At 42.0% G+C, this 18,942-nt stretch overlaps 2 protein-coding genes across 8 annotated transcripts in view; one reads left to right on the top strand and one right to left on the bottom strand.

The window, feature by feature from the left end:
• Window positions 1-404: 404 nt before the first annotated feature.
• LOC120826596 (relaxin-3 receptor 1-like) lies at window positions 405-2,039 on the top strand. The gene has a single exon (XM_040189030.2). It carries the CDS (start codon window positions 405-407, stop codon window positions 1,599-1,601), a length of 1,197 nt encoding a protein of 398 aa, XP_040044964.2. The 3' UTR covers window positions 1,602-2,039.
• A 301-nt stretch (window positions 2,040-2,340) lies between these two features.
• The window catches only part of LOC120826592 (ras/Rap GTPase-activating protein SynGAP), a 30,571-nt gene continuing 13,969 nt past the window's right edge, over window positions 2,341-18,942 (bottom strand). For 6 of the 7 annotated variants that reach the window (XM_078081414.1, XM_078081413.1, XM_078081417.1 and 3 more), the window contains 14 exons: window positions 18,658-18,897; window positions 18,239-18,574; window positions 18,001-18,145; window positions 17,624-17,768; window positions 17,100-17,336; window positions 16,082-16,283; window positions 15,252-15,442; window positions 14,403-14,607; window positions 13,239-13,817; window positions 10,773-11,516; window positions 10,445-10,606; window positions 9,796-10,007; window positions 7,838-7,910; window positions 2,341-6,161 (listed from right to left, as the gene is read on the bottom strand). In XM_078081414.1, coding sequence (XP_077937540.1) covers window positions 6,126-6,161; window positions 7,838-7,910; window positions 9,796-10,007; window positions 10,445-10,606; window positions 10,773-11,516; window positions 13,239-13,817; window positions 14,403-14,607; window positions 15,252-15,442; window positions 16,082-16,283; window positions 17,100-17,336; window positions 17,624-17,768; window positions 18,001-18,145; window positions 18,239-18,574; window positions 18,658-18,897 — 3,507 coding nt within the window. In that variant the 3' untranslated portion in view covers window positions 2,341-6,125. The remainder of the gene's footprint in view (window positions 6,162-7,837; window positions 7,911-9,795; window positions 10,008-10,444; window positions 10,607-10,772; window positions 11,517-13,238; window positions 13,818-14,402; window positions 14,608-15,251; window positions 15,443-16,081; window positions 16,284-17,099; window positions 17,337-17,623; window positions 17,769-18,000; window positions 18,146-18,238; window positions 18,575-18,657; window positions 18,898-18,942) is intronic. The other variant, XM_078081416.1, reaches the window with a different exon arrangement.

Here is an 18,942-nt window from a genome sequence, read left to right as displayed (position 1 = left end):
CTGTTAAGTCTTTATATAATATTCTTATGTTTGGCAAATCACTTTCCCAGATTACTATGTTGTTTAATATGTATCTGCTATTCCATGATCATAACAGTCCATAACATGCTTTTTCACATCAAAGGGATAAATACATTTATCACTATAATTGTATTTATGTTGATACAAATTGAATTCTATAACTGTGGGTAACACTTAAGTGTAATTTGTTTATCTGACAAGGCTAATGTAGTTATTCACTCACAAACTGCAGCGCCTATTATGTAATAATCATTTCCTCTTTCCTTGCAGAGATAGATGTCTCCCGTCTAACAGACGACCAGAACGTACTTTTTGGGGGGACCGGCACAAGGAGGACAAACACTAAACGAGGTCGCCCCCCCCCCCCCCCCCCCCTTTGCAACATGTCCAACACTGACTTCAAGAGGCTTGAGCTCTTCATCAGCATCCTGAACGGCTGCAGGGGCAGCCCGCTCTGTAACGGCTCCCATCTGACCCTCCACAACACCAGCGCCGGGCTGGAGACCCTCAGTGACGACGAGCCCCTCTGGCTGCGAGTGGTCATCGCTCTGGTGTACCTTGTCGTGGCTACGGGCGGGGTGGTGGGCAACCTGCTGGTGATGTTCCTGCTGTATTCCACTCACACCATCGCCACCGGCACGATCAACTTCTTTGTGTTCAACTTGGCCTTTTCCCACCTGGTGTTCTCCCTGGTCTTGCCCTTTTGGGCCGTGGACATTGCGATGGACTACAGCTGGCCTTTCGGCCTGGCGACGTGCAAGGCCGTGTCCCTGCTCACCGGTCTCAACGTCTTTGCCAGCTGCTTTTTCCTGACGGCCATGAGTCTGACCCGGTACTGCTACGTGGCCACCGCTCTCCGACCCGACGCCTCCCGCTGCAGCAGATCTTGCACTTCTCCAGTGGCCACAGCTTTCATCTGGGCTCTGGCCCTGGTCGCGGCGGCACCGCGGGCCGTGTTTGCGGACCTGAGTCGCGTGGGCAGCGGCAACGACACGGCGTGCCTGCTCCGCTTCCCGGCCGGCACGGCCTGGCTGGGAGTAAACCAGCTTCTGCGAGTGGTGCTGGGGTTCCTGCTGCCGTACGCCACCATCATCCTCTCCTACCTGCTGCTGCTGCGCTTCCTCTGCCGGCACACGTTGCAGGGCAGCGGCTCTCTGCGGAGGGCCGACATTTCCAAGTCCGTGGCGGTGGTGGTGCTTTCGTTCTGCGCGTGCTGGTTCCCCTACAACATCCTCACACTTTGGGGTGCCCTGATCCAGCTGGACTTCGTGGAGATCAGCTCCTCGTACTACTTGGCTCAGACGTACTTTTTCCCCCTGGCCAACTGTTTAGCGTTCACCAGCAGCTGCTTCAATCCGGTCATCTACTGCCTGGTGAGGAAGGAGTACCGCGTGGCTCTCCACAACGTGCTCTTCAAGCTGAGCCTGGCCATCATGTCGAAGATGCCCTACGGCGTGGCTTCTGAGGAGGCGTCCGGACAAACGGGGCACCTGGCTATTCCGCTCAATAACATCTACAGCGAGACAATCCAGACCGACACCAGGCGGTACGTGCCGCTGACGGCAATTCCAACTGCGTGAAACCCCAACACGATGGCACCGTTCTTCTCTACAAAATAACTACACTAACCTTTTTTAGTCAAAGTCAGAGTTTTGATTGTGTAAGTCTGGTATTTTGTGAATAAGCTGGATCTTAAACGCGATATACAGCCTTTCCTTCATGAATGGGCTGCACAACTCGTATCTTATACAATGGAGGCATAATACAAGTCTTAACTTAGGAAAATGTATGCACCGATCCAGTACAAATTTATTAAGACGTCCTTCTTATTCGCTTTCTTCTCCACTTCTTGCTATTGTTATGGGAAAAACTCACGTACTCATGTAATATAAACACATTTGTGTCATTTAATTGAAATCAAAATGAATAAAATTGTATTAACCTGCACGTTGTGCACTTGTGTTTTTGCACGTCACCAAGATGCCCCAACATGTACAGTAAAGCTTATACAATCCGTCTACATGTGTGGGTGTGCGTTTGTGTTCATGTATTTTTAGCCTTTTTCAAGGTCCTGTCGTGACTACATTTCTATTTTTCCCAGCCACAATGTTGAAGCGTTGTACTTCGTGTGCACAGCTGCAGCTACATTTTTAGTACATATGATTTTTTAAACGGGACACATTTAAAAAAAAAAAATCATATCATAGTTTGTCATAAAGCATCTCATAAATAAAGTTAAAGCTGACTTTGTTTGCTCATATGCAGTAATGTATTCGTACCATTTCTAAAATTTCTAAAAAGTTGCTCAAAAAGATTTCCTTTCGGGATTTATTAGTTTATTTAAATACCTCAGAAAAATCACCTGAAAATGAATACATTCCCTTAGTTCACACAAAACAAATAATATTAATAAAGTGTACTTACACTAATAATAATTACAAGCGCAATCATACCTACAGAACTACCATTATAAATAAAACCACCAACATTAAACATCCACCATACAACATTAGGGGACTGGAGAGTATGGCTTATCTATGGGACATGGCTTATTTCAAAGAAATGTCAAGTAAATTAAGGTATTACATCCAACAGGCCCAATTCAAGTCAGGAATCCCACCAACTATATATTTGTGACACAGTAGATTAATTGTGCAGAGTAATAGCTGCCGAGAAAAATACCTATTTCATTCCATTATGATATACATCTATTTTAGAAACTAAATGCGTTGATGTGTGTTAAATACCCTTATTGAAAATATACAAGATATATCATTTATTAGGTCCTGCTTTAGCTGCAGCAAAGCGGAGGTCACATCTCCCCTGGGTCAACTAAGGGTCATACACGTTCTAAAATCTCATTATGTAAACAAAGCACTTATTCACCAGTAACTTCAATAATAATCCTCCCCGAGCTTAACGCTGGATCATGTCGTGTTTCTCATTTGGGCAAAGAATCGTAACTCTCCTCCCCTTAGAAAGAGGTGGTGCACATTAAGCCATTGATATGGATAAGATGTTGACCAGGAACCGACCAAAATAAACGCACTGTTGTTGGCTCGGTACTTAAAACATTTTTTTTTTTTTAAGTGGCCAATTGCAAAAGATCGGCTTTCAATATTTTTGTGCATTTGGCAACGAAGATGTCAAAAGTTCTTGCTATATCTCTGTGTTCTTGAGAGTTTGACGAATTACTGGAACACAAATAATCTCACCCTATAATTACATTCACGTGTGCTTAAATATAATGACAGAACAAATGTTAGAAATGGTTCTGTGATGGCAAACATTATACATAGGGAATCCTACAATATTAATGAACCAGCAACCAGAAACAAAATTATATTGTAATAACTTTTGTTTGCATTGTCTATGAAATAAAGGGAGACTTTCTGGTCACAAAAGCGTCCTCTCAGCATGTGGAATACAGATTTCAGAGGTAGCAGACTGTACCGCTGCAGCTAACGCATGGGAAGTTTCAAGCAAACATGGGCATATAATAGATTTGTATGTCTTTATAAACATCTGCCAGTTTATGGATTGCAACTTCTCATAAAATAAAAACCAATTTGCAGTATAACATTTCAAAAGACTGCATTGCAATGCAGGCCAAATAAGTAAAATGCACATTTAAAAAGATAACTTAAAACTGCAATCGAGTATTGAAAGCACCGCTGCTATTTTGGTTACACAAACATAGGCGAGATACTTTCAAAACACCTGTTTTTCCACAGGACAGAAATGTATTCAGCTCTGATCCCAGTAATGCAGACTCACCGTTGCACTGTAGCTCTGGATTGCAGCATTAAGAGTTAATATAATATCTTTTTTACCACAAGTTAAACATGCCTGAAGGCCTACCCTTGATTTGAATACATGTGACATATAAGAATAGATATACATTAAGCTATTTTATACAACATAAACCTTTTGTATCTTTTAAAGGCAAGAGGTTAAGATAAATTATATTAAACATGAAATTTGTAATATAAATTATTCTGAGCAACAGTAAACCAACACACTGCTTATTATTTCATCACCGGACTACAAAATAGGACATTTAATATACAAAGTTTACAAGGTTTTTTTTGTATTGGCGTTGATATTTTGTGTGGCACAGACTGTGAGGCAGTCAAATTGTATGCACATATACTACATGTCCCTGCTTGGACAGGACTTTGTTGTTTTTGTTTTCAGTCGCTCCTCCTTTTAGTTTTACAGTCTTTTCTCGCAGTAGTTTGATGTTATATAATGCAAAAGGTTCAACACTGGTCTCTTTTTGAAAAAAAAGCAGGTTTGATATAAAAAGATGCCTCCCAATAAGAAATCCATGTAAAAGGTTCTCTTTTTTTTGTACACTATAATAATGACCACAAATCAACTGACTCTTCCTGGCATTTAAAAAGCACATGCAGAACCATTGCACATCTACGCTTCAGAAACATTAAACACAACCAATGAGTAATTCACAACTTGCTATAATATGATTTGTTTCCAGCTGCACGTAATGTTTATATTCATAGTTATTAAAAAAATATTCAAACAGGCAAGGCAATGTTACAAAGTGCTGTACATGAAGAGGCTGAAAAGATTAATAGTGAAAATGGCAGACATGATTTCTTTCTCGGGTTGTTATTTTACTTTTGAGGCTTTACAGATCAAATAGAGGCCTTCTATCGCTGCTTGAGAAACTGCCACTGTCAATATGATCAGAGTTTTAACAAATCTTCTCTAAAGACAATGTTAAATAGATGATGTATAGGTTTTCTCTAAAAGTGGGAGGGACGACTCCAGTGAAGTAGTATTGAACATCCCTTTAGTGAAAGGACCTCTATTTCCCATAATAGCACTTGTAGCGTCAATGCACATAAACCTCAGTTTGTACATTTTTAACCTAATAATGTTGTGTCTCTTATGTGTCCAAGCTCAAGCTGAGAGTCTTATGCTGCATTCAAACTAAAAGCGAAGCAAATTCTTCCAATGAGTAGATTTCATGCAAGATGCGAAGACATGAATGGTTGCCAAGGCGCCGCTTTTCAACGCGGCCTGAATGATGCGGCACGAACAATTCGCGTCATTTGCACAAGTTTTTTTTTTTTTTTTGCACGAAATTTGCCACTTTCCAATTAATGCTGCGATGCTCCGCACCGCCGTTGGTTCACCGCCGCAAATTTACCACCAATAGTAAACTCATGCAGGTAAAAATTTGCTTCGCTTTTGCTGTGAACGCAGCATCAGAGTTGACAAAGCTCCTCCAGAGACACATTAGATATTATAAAACTACTAAACTAAAATTGGTCGAGACTTCTAAAATCAGTGAATTTATACATTTTCAGTCTATTTTTCTTTCATGTCAGATCTTTTGTGAAGCACTTTGTATCACTTTTTTGTGATGTCATGTATAGTCTTTAGTCTTTATAGTGCCAAAGGAAAATGTTACCAACAAGAAGGTTTAGATTGTATTTAAAGCAGTCAGTTGATTGTAAGATACATTTAGCATCTATTCATATCCATTGCTGTACTAGAAAGAATGCAAAATCATAATGAGAAGCACCGTGTCAGGGAAAAGTTTTGTATTGAGAATGTTACTAAGTGATTTTGATTGGCTGGGCCCTTCCTCTGAGGATCGCAGATGGCGTCTGATCCACTGATTTTAACAACAAGCTTGTCGCCCGTCACCACGATGGGATATTGTGCTTTTTAAAGCAGCGTCAAAATTTTGTCTGCAGCCACTGAGGTGAGAAGCAAGTGTGCTGCTCGTGCCGGGGACAATCCTCCATATTCATCCCCACCGCTTTACATTTTCTCTCTGCTTTTTCCTATCACATAAAGAAACGCATTAGGTAGAGTATTGCCATTGTTGTGGCACTGGCTTATATTTCAGTCATTTTGTGCTGGCAACTCACTGCACACGTTGGTCCTCGCGCTAAACTGATTGTCAAGTTCTGGTACAGGCAAAGTTTGTTTGAAGGAGGCTGTGAGATGAAGCCTCCGGTGGTTCTGGTAGATCCACTGCAGAGCTTCTCTTTAGGTGTTTTTGTAGCCTCTGAATCTTCTTACACTTGAGTGACCTTCATGAGCTCTGGTCACTTTGGTATTGGCAGTCAGGATCCTGGATGGCCATAACCCTGGTTAATGGACTGAAGGGAGAGAAAACAGATGAAATAATTACTTACTCAGTTTACATTTTAATTGTTTCTAGGAATAGTTTGACATTCTGGTAAATTACTTTTATTTCACATCGTCTACAAGAGTTAGAGACATTAGTATCTTGGAGAACAGACTTCTCTAACGACTCGAAACAGCTAGTAGATTTGTTCTCTTTATCCCTTAATTATTGTGCACTTTGAGGGAATATTGTCACTAAGCAATATGGCTGTAATTTTGTATCTTGAGGACAATCCAGACATGGTTTAAATATTGTGTCTTATTGGGTGACAGGTCTGTCAATCACTCGCTAGTGGAGGCCGGTAAAAGGAGGCGAAGCTGATGAGCCAGTTTGGGTTACATGAACATATAAGAAGGGCAAGAGTGATATTACACCTAACAAGTGACACAAGGCAACGTTACCTTCAACAGACTGTCGTATAACTACAACAGTTGTAAAGTGTAACAACTCACAGAACTGCATTTTTCTCGTGACATTGACGCTTTGGTCTTTAATATTTATCCCAAACACATCAAATCGGCTCCTTAGTAACACCGAATGTTAACCAAATAAAGAGTACCAATTATACAGAGAATTCCTAACTGATGTGCAGGTTTCCATTTTGAATAAAGCCGTTGTCTTAAAATGAAATGCAATTGCAGTAGTCCTATAATATAGTTTAGAATTGACTGCTTCTGTGCCCAGTTTTTGTGATGGCTGCATATTCAACGGACACAAGATTGATCTTCTCATTTCAGGTCTGGACAAGAGCGGCAGTTACATATTTAGCTAAAATGCTGAACTGTTCCTTCAAATCTTAATTCTGTTTTTCTGAGCATAAAGAACAAAATCCAAAAGGGAAAAGCGTTTCACATGCACTTACGTTACTGTAGCTGAAACATTCATTACCGTTAGTGTTGCTATGACAAGAGTTTGAGACAGAATCTCAACTCCAAATTGGGCTGCAGAGTTCAGACGTCTGTTCTCATTCCACGCTCCTATTTGTTTTAGAGATCTGTTGTAAAAAAAAATAACTACGATCTCACAGTCCCAGTGGAGAAACTATTCCATTTCCTGCAAGGCAACAATTTTGCTCCTTTGCGTTTGATGATGAGCACAGTATTGACAGCGTTTTTCAACGACAGCCAACGTGGTCCCTCCTGAGATATTGCGGCTTAAAAAGCGACCGACACAGACACACACACACAGCCTCTTCACCTGCGTCACAATCCATCCCACACGGCGCATTCACGACACTGAGCCATGCAGAATCACGATGACGCGCTGGGTCAGAGTCAAGGCTCTCTGACGATGGAAGCATTCTGTGGTAAAATAAATGAGCTTTTTGGTGGTGAATAATATTCAGCGTTGAAGACGTGCTACTTCTTCACAGAACTAGATTAACCTCTGCACATAAAGCATGGGATTTTTAGGATGAGCACTGTACTTTCCGTGCAGCATAAGTGGTGAAATGTTTTTTTTCCCCCCGATGTGACAAACGTACTTAGGAAGGATGGCAATAGCTGAAGTGTATGACAGCTGGAAACCTTTTTCCTGCACTGGCTTTGGCGAATGCGTTGAATGCGATGTAAGAATGATGCAAGCGGTTTTAGGACACGACTGGTTTAGCAAATAAGGATGATAAAAGATGTAGACACAGGCACAAACCTGGTCTGTGAGGATTCGGGGCTTAATATCAGGAATGGCACCCACTCTCAGCTCATCTTCCACAGCCATGAGTCTGACAAGGAAATAGAAACAAACATACCGGATGACAAAAATGAAATTAAAAAGCCGGTGTTCTTTAAATTTACTGTTTGATTAATTGGCCATATAATGATATTAAGGGCTTGACATTTTTGTGGGTGTATTCAGCTATCCTCAGAGCTTCCTGAAGCTGAATCAGAACTGCGGTCAGAATAATTCAGGCCGTTCAAATTCAGCTGTTCAGATACACAACTTGTGAAATGAGTTCTGCGGGCTAGTTCAGTGTGCACCCATCTGCTGTATCCCACACTAAAAGTAATTAAACTCTAGGGGGGTTTCTACCAAATGAGATGAGAGTGAGCGCTGTACACTCATATTATACAAACTGGCTTTAAGAAGTACATTTAATAGGGTGCTTGAAGTAACTCATTGGACTCCCGTCTTGATCCATGAAACATTTCTTGTAGCTACAGTTAGAATAATTTAGGAATTTGTCTAAAGGTTATGGTTTTGGGCATCAGTTATTTAAATGGCATTTAAAGGAATAGTTACATTTTGGCATATTCACATGTTTGCTTGTGTTTGAATACCACTCGTCTGTGCATTAAATCTGCCCTGTGTAGTTTTTAGACCAGTACGAGGGGAAAAAATGGTTGAGTCCTTAAAGCTCTTGAAAAACATGTAGAATTTTCTTTATTGCTGTTTCATGTGTACATTTGAGGTAGGTTACTTACTCATTTAGCCTGTCGCTATTTTTCATCTCTTCAGTGGGCGCTTAAAGTCGCAAGTCTTAAGTCTGTTTCCAGACTCACATAAATGCAGAAACTCATGAACGTAACTAGAGGCGAGGCGTTGTATGGATATATCCTCCACTTGTTGATGAAGACACTCCAGGGGGTGCCCTTGAAGTCTGGAGCCCAAATCAGGAGGGGCCGGGATGGCGGTTTGCTCCGGCTTCCAATCTTAATGTCGAGCTATGCGTTTTCCTTTGAGCACAGATATTCGAGCGGTAGCTTACGCAAACAAGCATAGAGCCCAAAATCTCAAACTATGTCTTTAAGAATGGATACATATAACATCATGCAAGTTATATTTCGATTTTATTTTTTACCTTCAAGGAAAATGAATAGGATTTTTATTAAAAAAAACAATGTATGGCCCTAGAAAAGTAAACCATGTCAATCATCATGTGTGTGGGAGTCTGTATCTGCAGAGGACACGCCTCCACTCCCTGTATTTCCTTTTAGTTTGCTGTATTTGGGGCGTTTCTTGCCTCTGGTAACGGCGACCACGCGGCTCAGGGGAGGAGGGCTGAACCCCATAAGAACAACCAGGTGTCAAATTGTAAGCACCAACCAAGAGGAAGCTTCACAGATGATGGCCCACGCGCCAAAGAAATGCAAGTATGCCGAGTGAAAACGCCAAGCGGACAATTCTCAACGTCCGGTACGCCGATCGCTGCAGGTGATACGCTGGGCTGCGCTCTGCTGAGCATGAGCTCATGTTGTGTTTGTAAACTGCAACAAATCAAATCCTCCTCATTCTGCCATTAATTGCATTTTGTGTAGATCTTAAATTGAAGACTAAATTGGCATTTGCTTACACTAAGCACTGTGTTTGTCTGAGTACTTATAGACCAAAAACATTTCTTCAAAATGGTAGATAAATCCAGTTCACCACATTTAACCAGCTTTTGCTTTCTTTTCATTTTCCCTTGATGGTTTTATTGTAGAATTTAAATATTTGCATTTAAAGCTGCAATCCCTAACTTGCTACACTTCATTCTTTTCACCTGAAGTATGTATATATATATATATATATATCTTTTTTTTTTTTAATTGAATGCGGTAGACCATTTTAAGTGGTAATTGGCGCAGCCGTGTTCCTGCCAGCTGCAGTTCAACCTGAAAGCTAATCACCTGTTGATGATGCCTTTGATTTGAGAGTCCTTCTCCACTTGCTGCTGCTTCAGGCGGCGCTCACTGTCCTCCAGGCGGTTCTGGTACTGCATCAGGATCTTGCTTGTCTGCTGTTCTTGCGACACCATTCTGTGCTCGTATTCTTCAAGCTTGCGATGAGACATCTTCAGACGCTCCTTTAATAAATGGATCTCATCTTCGTACTCTTTCACCTGAAATAAATGTAAAGGAACTTCACCTGTGTTGACTCTTGTTTTTAGAAATCTTCCAGAATATAGTTTTATATTATCTTCTAAAGAAAGATCTTGTCTGAGCTCCTTGAAGGCCTCACAATATATTTGTTTAGTTTAACCATATTTTAAACTTCTTTCTTGGCATGGCAACTTTCTTCATAACTGAAAAATACATTTTAGGATTATTAAATGATGTAATCATTCATGCTGATATTCTAGAATGTTGGTGGTATGATGTACTGTCTCCCTGTAAAGTAACTTGATAAGAGTCTTTCTACTAAAACATGTTCACTAAATATCTATAAATACGTGAATAAGTGAAGAAAATTTTTTTAGGCCAACTGACGACCTTTTTATATAGTATTTATAGGAGCAAGGGTTAGAGTTAATATCATTGAAAAAGAGAAATTTCTGACCCTCTCTAGTCGCGACTCATCCATGCTCTTGGAGTACTCTTTCAGCTGACCCTCACGGTCTGGCCTCAGGCTCTCGATGTCAGCAGAGAGATGTGGCATGTTGGACACCCAAGCGACCGTACGTTCATTGAGGGCCGGGGTGTTCAAGGTTGACTGAGAACCCTGAAACGACAACACACGTCAGGCATGCTTTAAAAACCCATCTCTTTGTCCAAGAAATTCCTCAAAAACGTGCCAATATAACGGCACACTGTGTAAAGGGAGACGTGCCGTCAAGCTTTAGGCGAGACGTTTTTGTTTTTTTTAAATCAAGAGGCCATAGACTGACCTGTTTATTGCCTGGTTTGAGCAGATGCTGCTGTGGCGGCTGCAGTTGTGTCTGTAGAGACTTCTTGTTGCTTTTTGTGGGTGTGTCAGTTGACTCCTCTGCGGCTGCTGGAGGGCCCTGGTTCTCTTTGGCGGAGCTCGTCTGGTACGGGAGTCCGGGAGCCGGACTGTCTGTCACCGACAGCTGCGCTTCTTGTTGTTGCTGCGGAAGTTGCGGTTGATGCTGCGGATGTTGCTGTTGTGGATGTTGCTGCGGAAGTTGCTGTTGATGCTGCGGATGTTGCTGTTGTGAATGTTGCTGCGTAAGTTGTTGTTGATGCTGCGGATGTTGCTGTTGTGAATGTTGCTGCGTAAGTTGCTGTTGATGCTGCGGATGTTGCTGTTGCGAATGTTGCTGCGTAAGTTGCTGTTGATGCTGCGGATGTTGCTGTTGCGAATGTTGCTGCGAATGTTGCTGATGCAGATGTTGCTGCTGATGCTGAGAATGGCGCGATTTTGGCTGACTGCCGCTGAAGTTTGTGTCAGAGTCAAGGAGGAGGTTCCTGCTTTGCGGGCGAACTTTTGGAGGTGTGCCAGTGGCTGGAATGTTAATAGACCGTTGTGACTTCAAGTGCTGGGGCTGAGCCATGGACGACTGGCGTACATGGTGAACTGTAGTGGGTGGTGTGGCCAAGGAGGCGGGGGTGCCCGTCCCAGTGCCTGACTGAGACACAATTCCCATCAGGTGCTGTTGCTGAAGAGATTCCTGAAAGGAGACAAAACATTGACAAAAGATGTCAGGAAAATCTAAATGTTTGATGCCCCCCCCATTGATCCAATAACACACAAAGAAAACAACAGTGCTCATGTCCACACAAGACAGCCCATTATGAAAAGACCTTTCAAAGTACGAAACCTGAAAGGCATCAAAATAATTTTCTTAAAGATTCCCCATTGAATGTACGGCAGAAAGGCTTTGATAACTTTTTGATAAATTGGAGGAGACATCAAGTGTTCTGGGTTTGTTCCGGAAATGTGGTGCACAGAAACTGAATACTGATGTTTTGTTCTGACTCTGCAGAACGAAGCAGGCCTGAGGTCTGGATAGTCAGAAAAATAGGATGGTAAGTAGGTAGGTGGATGGATGGATGGATTGATGAGTCCTTGGTAAAACACACAGTCTGTATAAATAAACAGGAAGCCTGGGATGTTTGTTCCATTAAGGCCCACGCAGATGGACAGAAATAGCTTAAGACCACATTACCATATCAATAAACAGTATAATTTTGCACAAACCATCAAGTCACAACCAAAAGGGTCAGTTTAAATTAATTAAAAGCTTTTGCAAAAATCCATCGGAATTTTGGTTCATGCTTCAAATACCTATAATATAGCATACTGTGAAAATGTAATGTATATCATATATTGAATGTAGAATATAATAATGTATGTACTGTATGGGAAAAGTGTTTGCCAATTGGGCAAAGTAGTTTCCTGGCTGAAGCCGTCCTTCTAACAACATTTTAGATCCAGTAGTGATAATGATACATGCGTAATCAAACTGAGAAATTGCTAAAATGAAGGACGTAAACCGTAAAGATTCACAAAACTAGAGGTAATCCCAAAAATGTGTCAGATTTGCAATGATATTGTATGATATGTTATTGTTGTTGCTCAAAAGAAGTGGCTTATGGTTTTAAAACCAGTGACGTAATTCATTTGTCAGCTCGGATACTGAGGGTTTACTTCATTTAAAAAGTCACATTACAAAAGAAAAAAAGTGCACATTGAATTCCTAATTCTAAAATAAAAAGTGATTCTTAGTGATGAGACAAGTTCAATAAATGACTACCATACCTTCCAAGTACCTTATTATATACAGAGCTGCTACTATTATTATATAGACTACCCTCATTGATATAAATGTGGGAAGACAATAACAGCCTGTCTATATAATGCACCACAAGTGGCACCATCAAGTGCCAAGTTTGAAGATTTAAAATATGATCTGAATGTTTTCCTACATCAAGTGGATAGAGGGGTAGTTAGAGATTAAGAGACACTTAAATAGTTTCAAGTGAACAGCGCATGTGACTTTATGGAAGAGCTATCACACGCTTTCAAACACCATTCTGCATATTGAGCTTCACTTGTTCATAAGTATGGAGACCCCTTTCCATCCCGATGAAAGTCCTCTTTTCCAGGCTCATTAATAGGCACGGGACGTTCCAGTTATACAAATGTAACTTTACAAACTGACTGTTTCAAAATGAGGAGTTATGCAAGTTGTTTTTTGTAATTAACAAAATACTGTATAAATATACATTTTAGAACACAGAAACAGTTTTTATATACTTATTATATTTCTATATTTATTGCTCGAGATTCACATTTGTGAATAATAAGTAAACCTTGTTTAAACAAAACATTAAACACTAATCTTTCTACTAAGATGTGAAGTGCATGAAGATAAGTGAGACTCTCCTACCTGCACCTGCAGGGACAGCTGGTGCCAGGCGAAGTCGTTGCTCTGGTTCTGCCGGGTGAAATCATCACTGTAACTGTGTGAGTGGACAATGCTGGGCTGCACCAGGCTGCTTTGCGACCGCAGGGCGGACAAGTCCTCGCTGCGGGAGAAAGCGCTGTTGCCAAAGGTCGGTGCATAGTCGTGGTGGCCATTCTCTGGCTCTGGGGCGAGGAGGAGAGGGGGGGGGTGGGGGTGAGGCTGAGCCGGGGAGTTCTGGGCAGCCAGATGGAATAGCGGGTTCTGGAATGACAGGGGGAAGTGCATGGCGGCTGCCGCCTGCTGCTGCTGTTGAGAGATGGATTCGGTGGGCCCCCCTATGTGGCCCATCTGGCTCAGCCTCAAACCAGACCCAGAAGAGCCCGCTGGCATATGGCCCCCCACGCGAAGAGGACCACAGAGGTTTCCGAAGCTGTGGCCCAGGCCGGCGATGGAGGCTTGAGAGGAGGTGAGCATGTCGCCCACAGAGTTGAGGTTGGAGATGCTGTTCATGCGGGAGTCCTGAAGGTCCATCATGGACACACTTTTATTCACACTGTGGACCTGAAAGCACCGTAAAAATAATCATTGTAACATGACAAGACTCAACTCATTTGTAAATGCGTATATTTTCAGCTTTAAATTGAATTTAAGAGAATGTTCACAGCTAATTTACATACTTGTATGAAAAGGTTTTACTGTCCGGTTTTTCCCCATTTAAGCCTGCATTTATTTGAAATGCAAATATAGGCTTGTTTCTCTTATATAGGCTTGTTATGTTATTGACATAGGCTTTTTCAACAACACGTCTTTCTATGATCTTGAATTTGTAAAAATTTACGCACAAAGAGGCGACACTTAATGTACTGTAATGTTTAGCCTTTAAATATTACTTCATAAAATCGGACATTGCAAGCCAATTCTGTTATCAAATCGAAAGTCTTGAGATTTGAAAATGTCTGTTGATGAAATAATACAATGCTAAAAACCTGTTATAATCTGAAACTCAATTAATCCACCTGCAAATGTATGCTTTTGGGTGAAAATTGTCGCTGATAAACAAAAGAAAGCAATCAAGCCTCAGTGCTCAACAGAATTCAATAACAGTGCAATAGCACACAGTGCTACAGCGTGACCTTGACACCGTACCTTTGGATCAGGTTCAGTGATGTCGGAGCTGCTTGTGCAGTACGCGGGGCTGGAACGAGCCAGCGGCGGGCGAGTTACGTAGAACACTTCCCTCGACGAGCGCAGGTCTCGTTCTGCATGACGCCTCATGTTCAGGTTGGATGAGAGGGATTCTACAGCGGAGACTCCCGTCGTAGGGGATGGCAGGCGAGAGATGTCTATTGAACTGCAGACATCCAACAGAGACATATATGTTACAAATGGATCTAGCAGGTTTATTAAAAACGATTGTGCAACCTACTAGAAATCAATCTCGCTACACCCTGTAAGGGTCTGACCCGCTTTACATGAATATTAGCTGGTCATAGATAAGGCTCGTTGGCTGTAACTATAGCGTGTTCATTTTTTGAAGCTGTTGTACAAGAAACAGCTGCTGTAACGAGAGAACCTGTCTCCTGACAATAGTGGAGTACCGACGTGACTTAAAACTCAAGAGGAAACAGGTTTGGGTAACAGATGGTGCTGGAAACTGCTGATTGATAAACTACTTTAAAAGCCTGAAGAGCATTAGCATTATGTGCTTTTAGTAATAAGCCAGTGTTTCGTTTTGAGCTACTAATTCCTCATATATTTCAGTTTTCTTTTCCTTTTTACTTGCGACTGCAAATTACACCCATACACAGTAATTATCCTGTTTGTGTGCAGTAGGCGCCCATTTGTAACCATGACATTCACATTGTCTTGACAAAGTCCCTGCAGCGATCAGGGATCATTTGCAGTCTTGGTCCCTTTGAAGACATGCTAATCCAAACTGTAGAAGTGATAAAACCCCAAATAGTGTACACGAGAAAAGAAACCACGGGTGAATACCTGTTTAAGTCACGCATCATAAGGCTTTGGAAGTCAGAGGACATGAGACGATTGAAAGATGGGCGCGAGAAGAGTCGGTCCTTCGGTCGGTCCGGCTGGTGATTTGTAGGCATGTGGAGCTGCGGGTTCCTCAGGGCGACGCTGATGTCATTCAGAAGCCTTGGCAGGGGTCCCAGTTTTAGAATGGCGTCCTTCAACATAGAAAGTTTTTTTTAAATTCAAGAAAATCTGACGCTCACACCAGGCGTTATGATGTAGGTAAAAGTGATATCCTCGTGTACAGATTAAACCACTTTAGTTTAGTCATTACCATGTTAACAAATGTGTTCTAAATATTGATTTTGGGATTAAGAAAGCGTGGTGTTCATTAAGAGCAGACAAACGCATTTTAGGTATTGTTCTTTATCTAAACGGGCGTCAGGAGGAAGACTAGATTATTCAGCCTTGTATACGGCACAGTACCGGCCCCAGGGGTCGGAAACCTCCGCTGCATACAGTGTAATTATACTGGTTCATTCAGAAAACTCTCTTTCATGGAACACTTCAAAATGTAAATTTTAAAGTGCACATACTTTTAAAACAGTTCAGCATAAAATATGCATGAATTTCATTAGGTTACAAATATAGTACAATTTCAATAAATTAACAGTGCAAGCACTGTAATTAAATATTAAAGTACTAATTCTACCTCAGTTTTAATGGAGTTCAAATAATATTAATCCTGTCTGACAGTGAACTACAGACAATCATTTTCCAAGTCTACCCTTTAAGTTAGAGAAAGAAGTCCTTAAACTGTTTAATTTCATGTTCCAGCAGGTTATTCTACCTACCTTGCTAAGCTGGCCCATGACTTCCCAAAGCAGGCTGTGTAGCATGGACAACTCTCTACCGAGGTCAATGTAGCCCTCAAAGCCTCCAGCGTTTCCTCCGGCTTCCATGTTGGAAATCTCATAGAGAAACTGCTGCATGGAGCCCCACTCCATTTCCAGAAACTCGTTCATGAAATACATGTATTCCTCCTTGGGTCCAAATCTGCAGAGAAAAATGACAGGATGCATCAAAACGGAGGAAGGGGGAAATAAACTGTGGGAGGGTCTAATATTTACACTGAAGGGGTGTGTAAGAGTTTTGTTGACACTTTGTCATATATTTTGACTTAGACCATAGACCACCATTACATTGTTTATACTCTTTTTTTTGCGCTAGTTGAACTATAACATTTTTTTAGCAAGATTGAAGGGAGTGTCTCATGAATTGGACATTATAATCTGCATTCGCTGCCACTTGTTTTTTTACTTTTAACAGGCTTCTGGTGACAAGAAGTAATTATGGGTTGTAGTCATTCAATCGCACAATGTAACAGTAGCCAAGCAGACACAGTTGGGAGAGATCTGCTCGCTATGCAGTGTTCCCTTTTAGCTTTATTAGCAAAGCCTAGTAAATGAGTTGCTCAATTAATTTGATACCTTTTCCTATAATGTATTATGTGCATTTCTTTTGGGAAACTATTTACTGGAATAAATTACTACCACAACTGGATGAGATTATTTTAACATGTCTGATTATTTGTCTTCGATGTTCCCGAAATAAAGAGTTTGTTAAATTACCACTAAATCTTTGACGTCTTGATTGCACAGTAAGTGGACCTGCATATTTAAGCTGGAATAATAGTTTTAATATTCAAAAGAACTGAAGGTAGGCAGGTAGGAGCACATGTGTATGAGCTGAAAGCTTTGGAGCTGGTGGGTGAGTCATAGTTTGTACCCTCCCAGTCAAAACTGGGGCTTTGTGTTGTGACACGTATCCCATCTCGCACAGGGGAGGACCGCAATAACAACAGGGACTCACTTGCTGAAGCTGGCCAGGTTCTGCATCACCTTAGCGATGAGCGTGAGTGTGCGGGACGTGCGCTCAGCGGGGTACTCCTGCATTAGGTTGAACAGGGAGGGGGACATGATGGCCGGGCACATGAAGCGAAGGAATAGGGAGGAGCTGATGAGGCTGTCGGCAAGATCCTCTCTTCCGCGCTCGGCACATCTGGCTCTCCAAGAGGCAAAAACCTCCTTCAGCTCTCTGGGAAATATGCTGAAATAAAAAGATTATTTCATTGCCCAATAGTGAAATCAAAGTCAAATCCAGCAGCTACTCCAAAGCCTTCAGGTATTCAGCAAAAAATTTTGGAAAATCAATACTACAATACAAATGCTTTGGCTTTGAGAATGTGTTTCTGAACATAACGTTAATACATATTTTATCAAATTGATGAGGATAGACCAAAATGGACAGAGTTTCTTTTAGCAGAACAAAACCAGTAGATACAGAACAGATGTGTGTGTACAGTCTTCTGAGGGATGATTATGGGGGGGACCAACCAGAGAGAGTTGATGATCTTGCAGAGTAGCAGCTCACAACACATTCGAAGGTTAGCTTGATGGTCGGCGAGGACTGACGGCGGGACCCGCATGGGATCCACCTCACAGTTCTCCTCGGACTCGTATAAGGCTCGAATGAAGTCACCTGTAGGTGATGGATCCAACCGTCATTATGTTTCTAAAAGGTTATGCCATAAACTACTCTGACAGACGGATGAGGAAGACAATTGCACATATGTTGTACTTCTCAGTCACTGACAATGTTTGACTGTCCGATTGTGACAGTACACGAGATGATTAATAAACGTGTGAATTACCAATGTGTGTGTTAAACAAGGCTGTTTGCAGGAAGCTCATATTTGAACTTCGAGCCTCACCTATAGCATCCTTGAGGTATCTGTGACCGATCAGTTTGAGGTACTCTTCCACAGCCTTTGTAGCCAGCGTGTTCTCGCGAAAGATCAAGTGTTCGCGGTCCATGAACCGATCCACCTCACACATCGCCATGTCCGACAGGAACTCCTGAGAAAACGTTCATTAGAAAAGGAACCGACAAATCATACAGAAAACAGGTTTATGTAAAAGATCCAGTGGAATACGGTTACATGTGTTTACCTTTGTCTTTCCTGTGCTTTGCAAGATGTGCACCAGAGCGAACGCCACCTCCTCCTTGCTTTTCACGCTCAACAGCGGCTCCAGAACGGCACACAGTGTTCTATAGTTGTTGGTAATGTACTCGGCAAACTCCTTGTACAGCTCCATGGGAAGGATGTTCATGGTCTGGTAACGGGACTTGATCCGCAGTGAGGCGTTGATCACTTTGGTACTTCCAACACCGCCGCTTTTGGCCAAGACACTGGACTGAATCACCGGGTACCACTGCTCTACAAATTGCCGGCCCGTGATGCTTGAGATGGGGATGCTGACAAGGCCAAGGTATGTGCTTTTCTCCTAGATTACCAAGGAAAACACCATTTTTTTCTAAATATTTTGAGCACAATGAAATGTATTTTGGACTTTCTTTTCGTCTTTACCTTTCGTCTTTTTTTGTCAGTTTCCTTGTAGAGGTGCAAACGAAGGCTACGAATGGTAGGCAAGTTGTTGAATTCAAAATGCTCGCCCCAGAACACTGTGTCGGTCCGGGGTTTGCTGGTGGTGCGCGCGTACAGCATGTCGTCCAGACACAGTTCACAATAATAGCGTTTCTTAGCCGGTAGGTCTCGAGCTTCAATGATCCACAACTTGAGCACATTGTCCACCCGTCTGCTGTTGTCCTGGGAGGGAAACGAGGGGTTCTGTTACTGCATTATAACAGTCCT

This window comes from Gasterosteus aculeatus, chromosome 10 (assembly GCF_964276395.1).
Source record: "Gasterosteus aculeatus chromosome 10, fGasAcu3.hap1.1, whole genome shotgun sequence".
Classification (NCBI taxonomy): Eukaryota; Metazoa; Chordata; class Actinopteri; order Perciformes; family Gasterosteidae; genus Gasterosteus; species Gasterosteus aculeatus.
Note: the sequence above shows the minus strand (reverse complement) of the source record. Positions and strands in the feature narration are given on the sequence as shown.